General features: G+C 44.2%; 1 protein-coding gene and 1 long non-coding RNA gene across 3 annotated transcripts; both read right to left on the bottom strand.

Moving 5' to 3' along the window:
* Positions 1-346: 346 nt before the first annotated feature.
* Positions 347-2,468, bottom strand: LOC133606662 (leukotriene B4 receptor 1-like). 2 transcript variants are annotated; one of them, XM_061960840.2, is made up of 5 exons: positions 2,407-2,468; positions 1,224-1,813; positions 958-1,158; positions 856-896; positions 347-644 (listed from the first exon to the last, which is right to left on the bottom strand). In XM_061960840.2, the coding sequence occupies exons 2-5, from the start codon at positions 1,773-1,775 to the stop codon at positions 347-349; spliced, it is 1,092 nt and encodes a 363-aa protein (XP_061816824.1). In that variant the 5' UTR covers positions 1,776-1,813; positions 2,407-2,468. The 2 variants fall into 2 exon arrangements, with proteins under 2 accessions (XP_061816824.1, XP_061816825.1); XM_061960841.2 differs by lacking the exon at positions 2,407-2,468 and adding an exon at positions 1,884-1,917.
* A 9,902-nt stretch (positions 2,469-12,370) lies between these two features.
* Positions 12,371-14,071, bottom strand: LOC133605763 (uncharacterized). The gene is made up of 3 exons (XR_009815178.1): positions 14,024-14,071; positions 13,895-13,959; positions 12,371-12,492 (listed from the first exon to the last, which is right to left on the bottom strand). It is a non-coding gene; the product is annotated as an uncharacterized lncRNA (long non-coding RNA).
* Positions 14,072-16,291: the final 2,220 nt, after the last annotated feature.

Here is a 16,291-nt window from a genome sequence, read left to right as displayed (position 1 = left end):
CACTCGACGTCCATTGAACCGGTCGCCCAGAGGAAGGGATGTGGGATCTGAGCCGAGGATGTCGTTGTGGCTTGTGCAGCCCTTTGAGACACTCGTGATTTAGGGCTATATGAGTAAACTTTGACTGATTGATTGACTGACTTCTTAGTTGTAGTGCAGCTGCAGCAACCCTTGTGTTCCGGTTTATTCAAACCTTTGCTTGCCACACAAACACATTCGTACAACAACACAACCACAGCGGGACAAGACGGACGTGGAGAGTTGGCGTCGTTATTTGTCCCCCAAAAGTTTATAGAATCATTGCGCAAACGGACACAGGAGTTGTTCAAGACCACCATCAGCAGCGTCACGTCTGCAGCTTCGGCGCTTTGACATTGGAGCCCGAGTTAGAGTCCTGACCTTTTTCCTTGAGCATGACGCCGTCCGATTCTTTGTCTTTGTCCCGACTGTTTTGGCTGTTCTGACGGCTCTTCCTGGTGGCTGAGTCCAGACCGGTCGCCTCGAACAGGCGGGCCATGAAAGCCAGACCCTCTCGGCGGATGTACGACTTGCCGGCGAAGAAGTAAAGCACCGGGTTGGCGCAGCTGCTGATAAAAGCCACTGAGGAGGTGACGGCTCTACCCCGATGCCAGATTTTACCCAACCTGTCGGATCGGAACTGATATTGTGATCGCAGTTTAAGGTGTTTATGTTCAAAAAAGCAGAGAGCTGAGAAAGGTTATAGAGGGGCAGGACAAACGTCAGACCACATCAGCAGCTTAAAACTGCCAGTCCAAAAAGATACAACAAAACTAGGCAAGAAAGTTGCAACCTTAACCACGACAAGCAAGTACCAAAGCATGTGTGAAGGCTTACATTGTTTTTACATCCCCCTCGGGACATAGCGCCCATGTAACCTGGGGAAGCAAACGACAGGTAAATAGTCGCCGCAAGTACACGCTGAGCAAGCACGTTTACCTGCACCATGTTGACAATGTGGTAGGGCAGCCAGAAGAGGCAGAAGGTCACCACGATGGCCAGGATGAGCTTCTCGCTGCGAATGCGCCGGCCGAATTTGGTCTTTTGGATGCGGCGCAAAATGCAGATGTAGCTGACCACTACGATGCTGTAAGGGACCAGGAAGCCCAGGACCAGCTCCAGCATGTACTGGATGACCGTCTACACACACAGATAGGCGGTCAATGTTTTCATGATGACGGTGGTGTGCGCCGACACAAACTTACGTGACTCTCCTCGTCATGAAACGAGTCGCAGATGGCGCGGTCGTCACCGTCATTCGACCTTACATTGCGAAAGACGAGAGCAGGGACGGAGGCGGCGGCCACCAGTGCCCACATGACTACCAGCGTCCACGTTACCACCCTGTGCCCGGCCAAGGCGGTGACACGCTGCGGCCGCACTATCGCCAGCAGTCTGTAGAGGCTCATAAGGGTGATGATGTGGATGGAGGCGTACATGTTGGCCAGGCACAGGTAGAAGAGCACCTTGCACATCACCTTCCCGAACACCCACTTCTTCATCAACAAGTAGGCGATGAAGAACGGAGTCAGTGCCATTAACGAGCCGTCAGCAATGGCCAGGTTGAGGATGAGGAGGGTGGTAATGGTTTGCTTCCGGGCGCGGGCCAGGATGCTCCAGATGACAAAGAGGTTGCCGGGGAAGCCCACGAAAAAGACAAAGCTAAGGATGAGTGCGCCCATGGTGGTCGCGGACGTGCTGTCCACGATGCTCTCGTTCCTCGGCGTGAGCGCCGTGGAGCTGTTGGCGGGCGCCATCAGGGGGCGGTGGAGGGGGTGGGGGCGCCGGTCGTCGCCTGCCAAAATAGTGTTTGAACATGAGCGAGCAGGTCGGGTCAAGTGTTTGGAGGGAGGGGCTGTGCACACCTAACGGGTTTTAACCGAGAATGCTGATTCCTGGGAGGCGAGACCAGACACGCACCAGATTGAGCAATTGTTTCATTTACTGCCTGTGACAGAGTGCTCAATAATAAAAACAATTAGATGGGAACCAGGTAGCTGTTAAAAGCCAAGAGGGTTCTTGCACTGACTTACACTCAAACCGAAACATTCCCCACCTTCTTCGTCACTCAAAGTGTTTGTGCACTTGACTGCAGACCATTTCTCATTAACGACTCTTCACAATGAACTCAACAAAACACAAATCATTAAAAGATGAGAATCAGTGCAATCTTTTCATGGAACGCTCACAAATACTGAAAGTCATTGCACAAGCTGCTTTCCGTTCTACAAGGGTGTGTTTGTGTGTGCTGTGACTCATACACACACACACACACCTGTGAAGGAATTCAGTAAACATGCAGCACAAATCGGTAACACAGCCGAGCCACTTGTTCTGTGCACGTTTGTAAAGGGTTAACGTGAAACTAGACGGCAGTAAAAGACTCACCTGTTGGTGCCCAGTAGGAGAACCGAAGAATCCTGAGGATGAAGGCGTTCTTGCGCCTTTTCCTAACATCCCCCTCCCACCCACAGGCCCGTCACTGCATCCCGCCTAATGCAGCACAAAGAGTATTGACAGCGGGGAGGCGTGTCTTCCTCAGTACCTGTCCCGCCCTCGCCTGCCAGTCTGTGAATATCGTCACACATTCCCTTCAGCTGAGTGTTAACTTAGTCATGTGGACTCAAATACAGATTCTACATCTGAATGTGACACAACTTCTGAAAAGATCACAAGAACAACTGCTCTGGTGGTTTTGCACACAAAAATGGCAGATTCAATGCATGGGCCAGAGAGCTTGGGTGCATCACATGGGGAGAGACGGCAGGACAAAAACATACCAAGGGACGCTACAATATACACCCCCGCTACCACCAACAACCCCCCCCCCACCTTGTAGCTCCCGGAAGAGTTAGTGCTGCAAAGGGTTCTGGGTATTTGTTCTGTTGTGTTTATGTTGTGTTACGGTGCGGATGTTCTCCCAAAATGTGTTTGTCATTCTTGTTTAGTGTGGGTTCACAGTGTGGTGTATATTTCTAACAAAACTTAAAGTTGTTATACGGCAACCCTCAGTGTAAATTGTATCGCTGTTGATCAAGTATGCGTTACATTCACTGTAAGTGCGCGTGCAGATGCGGCTCATATTATGTGACTGGGCCAGCACATGTTGGATGTTTGGGGCGCTGGAATCTGGTATTCTCCCGGAAGGGCTGGCAAGTATGAAAATTAGCGGTGAATGCGGTGTTACCGCGGCACCGCCGCTGAATATAATCGGCGGGCCAACTCTAGTGTTAATTTGATATCGCCTCAAGGGCCAAGTGAAATTACACGGCGGGCTAAATTTGACCCGCGGGCCAGAGTTTGACACCCATGCTCTAAAGGAAGGCTATTCATCTCCATTTTTCGACTGCAAGTTGCTGGATATTGGCAGGAACTGGAACACGCTGTCGTATACGGCGATTCATAGCATCCCAAATATGCTCAATGGGTGATATGTCCGGTGAGTATGCCGGCCATGCAAGAACTGTGATCTTTTCAGCTACCAGAAATTGTGTACAGGTCCTTACAACATGGGGCCATGCATTGTCATGCACTTGAGGTGAATGGCACAACAATGGGCTTCAGGATCTCGTCACGGTATCTCTGTGCATTCAAAATACCATCAATAAAATGCACTTGCGTCCATTGTCCATAACAAATGCCTGCCCATACCATAACCCCACCCCCACCATGGGCTACTACATTCACAACGTTGACATCAGCAAACCGCTCTCCCACACGACACCACAGACGCTATCTGCCATCTGCCCTGAACAGTGAAAACCAAGATTAATCCGTGAAGAGAACACCTCTCCAACGTGCCAGACGCCACCGAATGCAGAGCATTTGCCTACTTAAGCCGGTTACGATGACAAACTGCGGTCAGGTCGAGACCCTGATGAAGACGACGAGCATGCAGATGAGCTTCCCTGAGATGGTTTCTCACAGTTTGTGCATAAATTCTGTGGTTATGCTAACCCATTGTTGCAACAGTTGTCCGGGTGATTGGTCTCTGACGATCATGGAGGTGCACCTGCTGGATGTGGAGGTTCTGGGCTGGTGTGGTTACACATGGTCTGCAGTTGTGAGGCCGGTTGGATGTACTGACAAATTCCCTGAAATGCCTTTGGAGATGGCTTATGGTAGAAAAATTAACATTGAATTCACGGGCAACAGATCTGGTGGACATTCCTACAGTCAGCATTCCAACTGCACGCTCCCTCAAAACTTGCAACATCTACAGCATTGTGCTGTGTGATAAAACTGCACATTTCAGAGTGGCCTTTTAATTGTGGGTAGCCTCAGGCACACCTGTGCAATAATCATGCTGTTTAATCAGCATCTTAATATGCCACACCTGTGAGGTGGGATGGATTATCTTTGCAAAGAAGAAATGATCACTGACACAGATTTAGACAGATTTGTGAACAATATTTGAGAGGAATAGGTATTTTATGTATATAGTAGAAGTTTTAGATCTTTGAGTTCAAATCATGAAAAATGGGAGCAAAAACAAAAATGTTCCCTTTATATTTTTGTTTAGAGTTTATGCTTATTTTGTATCAATTAAGAGTTATTTTAGATTAATTAAAAAGTCAATTAGCAAACTTTTCTGTTAGAACTACCACTCAATAAATTCACATCATATTCATATTTTATTTGGAGCTGTACAAAGCTAAAATCACATTGGGAAGAAGTACACTTGTTTAGTGCTGGAATATAAAATTCCAATGACATGTAAGACTATGTATATGGGACACATAGTATCAGTTGTACGGACAGAAGATCGTTATTTGGTTAAGGTACTTTTAATAGCCTCTAGGAAAGACATCACAAAATCCTGGTACAAACCGGAACCTCCTACTGGAAAACTATGGCTGGACATTATCAAAGAAATATGGACAATGGAAAAAATGACTCATTTACTAAATGTGAGGGAATACCTCTTCAAGAAAAGATGGTTGAAGTAGATAATTTATTTAGAAAAACATTCATGATACTTTTGGGATGATAAGTGACCTACTAGAAAAAGGAAAATTTGATATTATATCCTTAACAGCGAGGGAGCAGGAAAGGGCTAGGAATATTATTGTCATAAAAACTAATATGAAGCGGCCGGTTATTCATTAACTGACATTTTACATGTGCCTCTTCCCCCACGGATATACTCTAGTGTTTTGAGTATATTTCATTTGCTGCAAATATTTAAATTCTCTCCCATGTTTTGAATTGAACTCTGAACTCAACCACCAGTGGTATAGCCCTGCTCTAGTATAAAGAACCTTTTTTACTAAATGAACTGGAAATACATCGTTAAATATACACATGGCTATATACACGGCTGTGTGTGTTGGGGCCCCAAGGGAGGATTAAGTGTTTAAATGTACAAACCCCGTTTCCATATGAGTTGGGAAATTGTGTTAGATATAAATATAAACAGAATACAATAATTTGCAAATCATTTTCAACCCATATTCAGTTGAATATGCTACAAAGACAACATATTTGATGTTCAAACTGATAAACATTTTTGTTTTGCAAATAATCATTAACTTTAGAATTTGATGCCAGCAACACGTGACAAAGAAGTTGGGAAAGGTGGCAATAAATACTGATAAAGTTGAGGAATGCTCATCAAACACTTATTTGGAACATCCCACAGGTGAACAGGCAAATTGGGAACAGGTGGGTGCCATGATTGGGTATAAAAGTAGATTCCATGAAATGCTCAGTCATTCACAAACAAGGATGGGGTGAGGGTCACCACTTTGTCAACAAATGCGTGAGCAAATTGTTGAATAGTTTAAGAAAAACCTTTCTCAACCAGCTATTGCAAGGAATTTAGGGATTTCACCATCTATGGTCCGTAATATCATCAAAGGGTTCAGAGAATCTGGAGAAATCACTGCACGTAAGCAGCTAAGCCCGTGACCTTCGATCCCTCAGGCAGTACTGCATCAACAAGCGACATCAGTGTGTAAAGGATATCACCACATGGGCTCAGGAACACTTCAGAAACCCACTGTCAGTAACTACAGTTGGTCGCTACATCTGTAAGTGCAAGTTAAAACTCTCCTATGCAAGGCGAAAACCGTTTATCAACAACACCCAGAAACGCCGTCGGCTTTGCTGGGCCTAAGCTCATTTAAAATGGACTGATACAAAGTGGAAAAGTGTTCTGTGGTCTGACGAGTCCACATTTCAAATTGTTTTTGGAAACTGTGGACGTCGTGTCCTCCGGACCAAAGAGGAAAAGAACCATCCGGATTGTTATAGGCGCAAAGTTGAAAAGCCAGCATCTGTGATGGTATGGGGGTGTATTAGTGCCCAAGACATGGGTAACTTACACATCTGTGAAGGCGCCATTAACGCTGAAAGGTACATACAGGTTTTGGAGCAACATATGTTGCCATCCAAGCAACGTTACCATGGACGCCCCTGCTTATTTCAGCAAGACAATGCCAAGCCACGTGTTACATCAACGTGGCTTCATAGTAAAAGAGTGTGGGTACTAGACTGGCCTGCCTGTAGTCCAGACCTGTCTCCCATTGAAAATGTGTGGCGCATTATGAAGCCTAAAATACCACAACGGAGACCCCGGACTGTTGAACAACTTAAGCTGTACATCAAGCAAGAATGGGAAAGAATTCCACCTGAGAAGCTTAAAAAATGTGTCTCCTCAGTTCCCAAACGTGTACTGAGTGTTGTTAAAAGGAAAGGCCATGTAACACAGTAGTGAATATGCCCTTTCCCAACTACTTTGGCACGTGTTGCAGCCATGAAATTCTAAGTTAATTATTATTTGCAAAAAAAATTAAAGTTTATGAGTTTGAACATCAAATATATTGTCTTTGTAGTGCATTCAACTGAATATGGGTTGAAAAGGATTTGCAAATCATTGTATTCCGTTTATATTTACATCCAACACAATTTCCCAACTCATATGGAAACAGGGTTTGTACACAAAAACGGCCTAAAAAAGTACATAAAGAGGTGTCTTTCCATGTGGCCACACCCCTATTCCAGGTGACACTAGAGCTGACAAGTTACACTTCATCTGTACAATCCAGAACTTTCTACACGCTTGCTGCTTGTTGCCAGAGTCTTGGGGTCGACTCCAGGAACTTGACCTATATTTAGATGATGACATGAGCCAGCAGCAAAGGGAGAAGACTTAAGTCAAGTTGAGTCCTGGTTCTGGTGTCTTTTTAATAGTTCAGTTATGTTTTACCCATATTTGCTAAAAGTGACGTGAGTGGGCTGCAAACATCACCATCATGTCGACGCCTAGAGCTCTGATGGCATCACAACGTAAAGGACAAGTATTAAGCCTGAATTGTATGTTGACATGGCCAACCGCCCGGATGGGTTGTGAGTGAACTTGAACCTGATGGGCTGAATCCTTTAATCCAGTGGTCCCCAACCACCGGCCGATTGGTACCGGACCGCACAAGAAAAAAATTAAAAATTAAAAAATTAAAAAATATATATATATTTTTTTTTTAAATTTTTTTATTAAATCAACATAAAAAACACAAGATACACTTACAATTAGTGCACCAACTCAAAAAAAAACCCTCACCCATTTATACTCATTCACACTCATTCGCACAAAAGGGTTGTTTCTTTCTGTTATTAATATTTCTGGTTCCTACATTATATATCAATATAGATCAATACAGTCTGCAGGGATACAGTCCGTAAGCACGTACGAATGTATTTTTTAATGACAAAAAAAAATGAAGAATAAAAAAAAAAAAAAAAAAAAAAAAAAAATTTAATTCCCCCCGTGGGACAAATTTTCAAGCGTTGATCGGTCCGCAGTTACAAAAAGGTTGGGGACCACTGATTTAATTGACACACACGAACTCTGTCTCTGCTTCCAGGGAGATGATGCGCAAGATCATTCTGCTCCTTGGACTCACCTCCAGCTGTGTCTGTGAGTCGTCCTCCTCCCGCACCTCGTTTATATTGGCATGAACACATGACCTGATGTGTTGTCTTCTTCGGGTGGATTTGAGGTTAACGTGACTCACGTCACGTCACGTTCACCCGCCATCGCAACATGCCCCTCAGCTCATTGTGGATCCATTGCGAGATCTTGGCCCAGAGCAAGGCAGCAGTCCACCTATTTCGTCTGCAAGAAGGCGTGGAGGTGCCCGCGGTCTACAAGGGACCTTTCGCAGGGCGCCTACAGAGCGACATGGGTGCTTTGAATCAGGGACAAATCATCTTACGACTGTTTAGACTCAATGCCCAACAACGAGAGAGGGCAGAAAGTCTGCAGAATCAGTCATTGTCACATGTAAGCTTTGGAACGAGAGGGGAAAAACGTCAACATAAAAATAAATCAGCTAGGGAAAATTGTTACCTGTGTTTTATGTCCTCTGCCAGCTAGCAATGTGGTGAACGGGACATTAGCGAGTCCCCCACCGCAAGCCTCAGACGACCACAACATCTTAAGGGCACTTCTTCTCACCGCGATAGCAGCAGCGATGGTGGCAGCACTTGCAGCGGGCTACCTGCTCTCACTCACCCTTTGATACATAAAGCAGCTGTGAACTGTCCAGCAGTGCCATGTCATGACTGTGTGGAGCAGCACAGGTCTTTAAGGAGACACGGAGAGAAGCTACACTGTTATCTTGTTTTTATTATAACATTGTCTGTGAGGCAAATTAATAAAAGTTTTTACAAACAAAAGACAAAACAAAAAGGCAGCATCCTTTTTTGAATCAGTATTTTAATGGCCCAAATCGGACATTGACATCACTGCAAGGCTTTAAAGTCCCATATGATGCTAACTTGACTTTATAATTGCTATAATCATGCCCCAAGAGCAGGAATATTCCACTAAATTGTTTTGTGTATTCTGTAGAACCAGCGTCCTCTACAGTAGATATTTGAATTTTGTCTATTTATTTTTGTCAGAGTTACAAGAGCGTTCTGCTGTTTTTAAAGACCTTTTGTAAAGAAGCTAGTCTTTGATCATCTTTTTTCACTAGTTGAATAGCCCAAATGAGGAAAAATAGAAGACCTAAAATGGAACCTTGAGCAACACCACAAACATAACTAAAGAAGTTGAACGGGGGGGTCCCCATGTGATGGGACACAAGTAGGGGATTTTTTTTGTTGTTGTTTCATTGCCATGCATGTCTTATAGTTTTTTATTGCTGTGGATTTTAATTGCATGTTTTTACACTTTAGAATTTGATTGTATTTTTAATTGCATGTTTTTACATTTTAGAATTTGATTGTCTTTTTAATTGCATGTTTTTACTCCTTGTGGACTTTGCTGGTATTGTAAGACGTTGCCCCTTTTTAGCTTGTTGCCCCTAACAACCGAAGTGCCCAATCAAACGGCACCTGAGATCAGACGCACCTGTGGAGCATTAGGACTGCACACATTTAAAAGGGAAGCATCCAACAGGCTTCAGCAGAGCGATCAGGGAAGAATCGACAGGCTTTGCCAAGAGCGACCGGGTGGACGCACGCAGGCTGGGAAGGAACCCCCGGACTACACAGCAGACCCCGCAGGCTACCGGAGCGAACCCCAAGAAGCCTACAACACGCAGGGGCAGAGGAAACTCTGCCTCCGAAATAAGTGACGTGTGTTGTGGATCTGTGGGGGCAACCAACTGCCTTGGGCTGTGGGCTTGCGGGCTCGTGCATAGTACGCTGGCTGTGTGGTTCTGTGAATAGGGGGCGATTGGGACCCAGAGACCTGCGGCGACCCCCGGGAGTGACCAAGAGGCGGAGCAAGACGGGACGGATACAGCCACGTAGGTCCCGCGAGTGACCGGCGACTGGCAAGGAGAGTGGGCGTACCCAATACTTTGACGCAAAACTACAGCAGGGGCAGGGCCCTGCCTTGCGTGTAAGTGTGGCGTTAGCCCGGAGAGCGTCTCCGTAGTTTTTAGAAGATTTTATCCCCGTGGCCTGCCTCCGTTTTGATGCTGTGTGCAGGAGGACGCCGTGGAAGTGGGTGGAGCCAGGACGCTGACCCACTACGCCTGTCGCGGCTGTACCCTCACCATAATATTGGTTACCAATTGGTATTTTTAGTATTGACAACTGGACGGTTTAATGTCTATTGTAATAAAGTGCGCACAAGCATAATCATCTTCCCTTATTTTGGACAGCTGCTCTCACTACATTGGGTTCTTAATATTTATTTGTTTTAAGCAACATTTTTATTAGATTTTAATATTCCACCACTCGGGTCCATTACACCCACACCAGTGGTCCCTCCCAGTGTTTCTTATTGTCCAACTGGTTTCAGATCCGGGGATATCGTTGTGGTTTGTAAAGCCCTTTGAGGCACTTGTGATTAAGGGCTACATAAATAAATGTTGATGGATTGATTAAAGTTTTGTGTCATACCGGTGGCACAATTCAAACTTGCTGGGGTCCTGTACGAAGCCTACTTTGTCTATTCGTCCATACTTGTGAGCGCCATTAAAAAAAAAACTTCCTAATTTCTGTCGTTTGGCCGGAAAGTCTTCATGGATTTGGCCCCTGAGCCCCCAGCTGAATAGTCCTACCCTAGAGTGTGTTTATTAGTACCAAACATGAGAACAATCTATCATCTCCCTCACTTGTTTGCTCCACTTCTGTGAGAAGAGGCGCTCAAATGCAGTCGCTTTTCAAGTTGCAGCTTTTCATAACGTCATGAAGGGAAAACGTCCTTCCTCATGGACATGATACCGCCTAGCTGAATGAGTCCGCCCCATGTATATGCCCACTCATGTGTTATCTATCCGTCACTCAGCAGCGATGGAACTGCAAGTGTGGCCATTTTGTTTTTCTTCACCAAACTGGCGAATCTAGCAAGATGTTGTTGCCAAAATGTGACTGTGTTGTTCGCACTGTAGCTCACATAGCTATGCTTGTGTCGCGAATGCAGACAAACAACAAAAAGTTAAAGTTACAAACCGCATGGTCCAGTTAAGACTTATTAAAAGCCAATTTAATCAAAATTTTAGCATTAAGGCAACATTTTGGTCAACACACTTCCAATAAACTATTTTGGGACCATAGCATCCTCACATCTAATGTGCGTCTTTAAGTGTTACTGTTGTGACAGAAGTGACTAGCCCAGGGGTCGGGAACCTTTTTGGCTGAGAGAGCCATATAATATTCTTTAACTCTGAATACAACTAAATGCGTGCATTTTTAAGTAAGACCAAAATTTTTAGAGTACCGTATTTTTCGGACTATAAGTCGCAGTTTTTTTCATAGTTTGGCCGGGGGTGCAACTTATACTCAGGAGCGACTTATGTGTGAAATTATTAACACATTACCGTAAAATATCAAATATTATTTAGCTCATTCACGTAAGAGACTAGACGTATAAGATTTCATGGGATTTAGCGATTAGGAGTGACAGATTGTTTGGTAAACGTATAGCATGTTCTATATGTTATAGTTATTTGAATGACTCTTACCATAATATGTTACGTTAACATACCAGGCACGTTCTCAGTTGGTTATTTATGCGTCATATAACGTACACTTATTCAGCCTGTTGTTCACTATTCTTTAATTATTTTAAATTGCCTTTCAAATGTCTATTCTTGGTGTTGGGTTTTATCAAATAAATTTCCCCCAAAAATGCGACTTATACATGTTTTTTTCCTTCTTTATTATGCATTTTCGGCCGGTGCGACTTATACTCCGGAGCTACTTATACTCCGAAAAATACGGTATAATAAGTCTCTTTTTCTTTTTAATAACAGTTATTCTGAAGGTAACCAATAATAAATAAAATACTTCTTACCATTAATGCGACTTCTGGGGCTGTATGGTTTTGCTGATGGCTTTGTAGTCTGGTTGATACATGGTTATTTTTAACACTGTGATTACCAGCGGAATTATTCATTACTTGTCGTGTTAAGCAAAGTCAGCTAGGATTTATATGAGAGCCAGATGCAGTCATCAAAAGAGCCACATCTGGCTCTAGAGCCACAGGTTCCCTACCCCTGGACTAGCCTGTCAGTTGGCGAGTGCAGCATCGACCTCTAGGGCGTCAGAGATCATCAAGCAGAGCTGAGAGAAGGACGGACGGTCATCAGGTCTCTGTGGACACAGAAAGAGTCATGCATGTGTTCCAGAATGTCAAGTTGAACAAACATATTAAACAGTGGGCTTTCTAACAACTGGGAAGGTTTGTGTCATGTTTGTCCTCAAACAAAAAACTTAGTATTCCAAAAAAAAATGTTTCCCCCCATCTGTTTCCATATTTAATCCTTTTTTAAGAGGGTGGCACTAAAGAGCCGTGGGTTGCTGACTCCCGAGCTAAACAAAAAAAAAGTTTTCTCACCTGAATAAACACAAATTAAAATCAAAAATCTACAATGGCTAAAATGTATGTCCTCACCGTAGGACCAGACATCAGATTTGCTGCTATGTCTGCAGAAGTTGAGGACTTCAGGAGGCGACCACTTCACTGGAAACCTGGATCCTGATGATGAGGTGTACTGGTCGTCCAAAACGTACCTGAATGACAAAGAAGGACACATTTAAAGTAGGGGTGCATGGGTACAAGAGACTCACGGTACGGTGCGTACCTCTGTTCTTGGACTACGGTTTTGGTTCATTTTCAATTCATTTGAATTTTCGGATCACAAACATTGACTCCAATTTATTAACTCAATCCTCAATTAGCTTATATATAATGAAAATACATTAAAGGGCAGTTTGAATTTGAGTTAGTGCAAAATACCAAAGTTCAGTGATTATTTCTTTTCATTTAACACTATATGGTACATCTGAGTAGTTGAATCACAGCAAATACATAAACAAAATGTATGAATAAATATATATATACATTATATATGTATACATAAATATCCATCCATCCATCCATCTTCTTCCGCTTATCCGAGGTCGGGTCGCGTGGGCAGGGAAGCCCAGACTTTCCTCTCCCCAGCCACTTCGTCCAGCTCTTCCCGGGGGATCCCGAGGCGTTCCCAGGCCAGCCGGGAGATAAAGTCTTCCCAATGTGTCCTGGGTCTTCCCCGTGGCCTCCTGACGGTCGGACGTGCCCTAAACACCTCCCTAGGGAGGCGTTCGGGTGGCATCCTGACCAGATGTCCGAACCACCTCATCTGGCTCCTCTCGATGTGGAGGAGCAGCGGCTTTACTTTGAGCTCCTCCCGGATGACAGAGCTTCTCACCCTATCTCTAAGGGAGAGACTCACCACCCGGCGGAGGAAACTCATTTCGGTCGCTTGTACCCGGGATCTTGTCCTTTCGGTCATAACCCAGATCCCCTCAACGCCTTGACTGCGCTTAGAAATTCTGTCCATAAAAGTTATGAACATAATCGGTGACAAAGGGCAGCCTTGGCGGAGTCCAACCCTCACTGGAAACGTGTCCGACTTACTGCCGGCAATGCGGACCAAGCTCAGACACTGATCATACAGGGAGCGGACCGCCACAATCAGACAGTCCGATACCCCATACTCTCTGAGCACTCCCCACAGGATTTCCCGAGGGTCGAATGCTTTCTCCAAGTCCACAAAGCCATAAATATGTGTATGTATATATATATATATATATATATATATATATATATATATATATATATATATATATTTAGGAAGGCGGAGTACCCCCCACGACCCCGAACGGGACAGGCGGTAGAAAATGGATGGATGGAGGAATATATACATATATATACACACATACATACATACATATATACACATATATATATATATATATATATATATATATATATATATATATATATATATATATACAGAGCACAGGCTCTCTGCAGTCTATATGGGTAGATTGTCCCGTGCAGGGCAGACCCAAAGGTCCTGTATTTTACGGTGTACTGTTGCATCCCTAGTTTAAACACGTTATGGACAGCAAGAGAGGCAGGGCTTACCTGGCCATGCCAAAGTCAGACACCTTGACCATCAGGGAGTCGTTTACCAGGCAGTTCCTGGCTCCCTGCACAACAGCCAAAGGACTCTTTAGCGAACACCATCAAAGACTGACACAAGTTATAGCTAACCGTGTGAGAAGAGACCAGATCTCTGTGGATGAAACTATTGCTCTCCAGGTGCCCAAGACATGGGTAACTTACACATCTGTGAAGGCGCCATTAACGCTGAAAGGTACATACAGGTTTTGGAGCAACATATGTTGCCATCCAAGCAACGTTACCATGGACGCCCCTGCTTATTTCAGCAAGACAATGCCAAGCCACGTGTTACATCAACGTGGCTTCATAGTAAAAGAGTGTGGGTACTAGACTGGCCTGCCTGTAGTCCAGACCTGTCTCCCATTGAAAATGTGTGGCGCATTATGAAGCCTAAAATACCACAACGGAGACCCCGGACTGTTGAACAACTTAAGCTGTACATCAAGCAAGAATGGGAAAGAATTCCACCTGAGAAGCTTAAAAAATGTGTCTCCTCAGTTCCCAAACGTGTACTGAGTGTTGTTAAAAGGAAAGGCCATGTAACACAGTAGTGAATATGCCCTTTCCCAACTACTTTGGCACGTGTTGCAGCCATGAAATTCTAAGTTAATTATTATTTGCAAAAAAAATTAAAGTTTATGAGTTTGAACATCAAATATATTGTCTTTGTAGTGCATTCAACTGAATATGGGTTGAAAAGGATTTGCAAATCATTGTATTCCGTTTATATTTACATCCAACACAATTTCCCAACTCATATGGAAACAGGGTTTGTACACAAAAACGGCCTAAAAAAGTACATAAAGAGGTGTCTTTCCATGTGGCCACACCCCTATTCCAGGTGACACTAGAGCTGACAAGTTACACTTCATCTGTACAATCCAGAACTTTCTACACGCTTGCTGCTTGTTGCCAGAGTCTTGGGGTCGACTCCAGGAACTTGACCTATATTTAGATGATGACATGAGCCAGCAGCAAAGGGAGAAGACTTAAGTCAAGTTGAGTCCTGGTTCTGGTGTCTTTTTAATAGTTCAGTTATGTTTTACCCATATTTGCTAAAAGTGACGTGAGTGGGCTGCAAACATCACCATCATGTCGACGCCTAGAGCTCTGATGGCATCACAACGTAAAGGACAAGTATTAAGCCTGAATTGTATGTTGACATGGCCAACCGCCCGGATGGGTTGTGAGTGAACTTGAACCTGATGGGCTGAATCCTTTAATCCAGTGGTCCCCAACCACCGGCCGATTGGTACCGGACCGCACAAGAAAAAAATTAAAAATTTAAAAATTAAAAAATATATATATTTTTTTTTTTTTAATTTTTTTATTAAATCAACATAAAAAACACAAGATACACTTACAATTAGTGCACCAACTCAAAAAAAACCCCTCACCCATTTATACTCATTCACACTCATTCGCACAAAAGGGTTGTTTCTTTCTGTTATTAATATTTCTGGTTCCTACATTATATATCAATATAGATCAATACAGTCTGCAGGGATACAGTCCGTAAGCACGTACGAATGTATTTTTTAATGACAAAAAAAAATGAAGAATAAAAAAAAAAAAAAAAAAAAAAAAAATTTAATTCCCCCCGTGGGACAAATTTTCAAGCGTTGATCGGTCCGCAGTTACAAAAAGGTTGGGGACCACTGATTTAATTGACACACACGAACTCTGTCTCTGCTTCCAGGGAGATGATGCGCAAGATCATTCTGCTCCTTGGACTCACCTCCAGCTGTGTCTGTGAGTCGTCCTCCTCCCGCACCTCGTTTATATTGGCATGAACACATGACCTGATGTGTTGTCTTCTTCGGGTGGATTTGAGGTTAACGTGACTCACGTCACGTCACGTTCACCCGCCATCGCAACATGCCCCTCAGCTCATTGTGGATCCATTGCGAGATCTTGGCCCAGAGCAAGGCAGCAGTCCACCTATTTCGTCTGCAAGAAGGCGTGGAGGTGCCCGCGGTCTACAAGGGACCTTTCGCAGGGCGCCTACAGAGCGACATGGGTGCTTTGAATCAGGGACAAATCATCTTACGACTGTTTAGACTCAATGCCCAACAACGAGAGAGGGCAGAAAGTCTGCAGAATCAGTCATTGTCACATGTAAGCTTTGGAACGAGAGGGGAAAAACGTCAACATAAAAATAAATCAGCTAGGGAAAATTGTTACCTGTGTTTTATGTCCTCTGCCAGCTAGCAATGTGGTGAACGGGACATTAGCGAGTCCCCCACCGCAAGCCTCAGACGACCACAACATCTTAAGGGCACTTCTTCTCACCGCGATAGCAGCAGCGATGGTGGCAGCACTTGCAGCGGGCTACCTGCTCTCACTCACCCTTTGATA

The sequence above is a fragment of the Nerophis lumbriciformis genome, linkage group LG05 (genome assembly GCF_033978685.3).
Source record: "Nerophis lumbriciformis linkage group LG05, RoL_Nlum_v2.1, whole genome shotgun sequence".
In the NCBI taxonomy this organism is placed as follows: Eukaryota; Metazoa; Chordata; class Actinopteri; order Syngnathiformes; family Syngnathidae; genus Nerophis; species Nerophis lumbriciformis.
The sequence above is the reverse complement of the archived record's forward strand: the minus strand, read 5'-3'. Positions and strand labels throughout refer to the sequence as shown.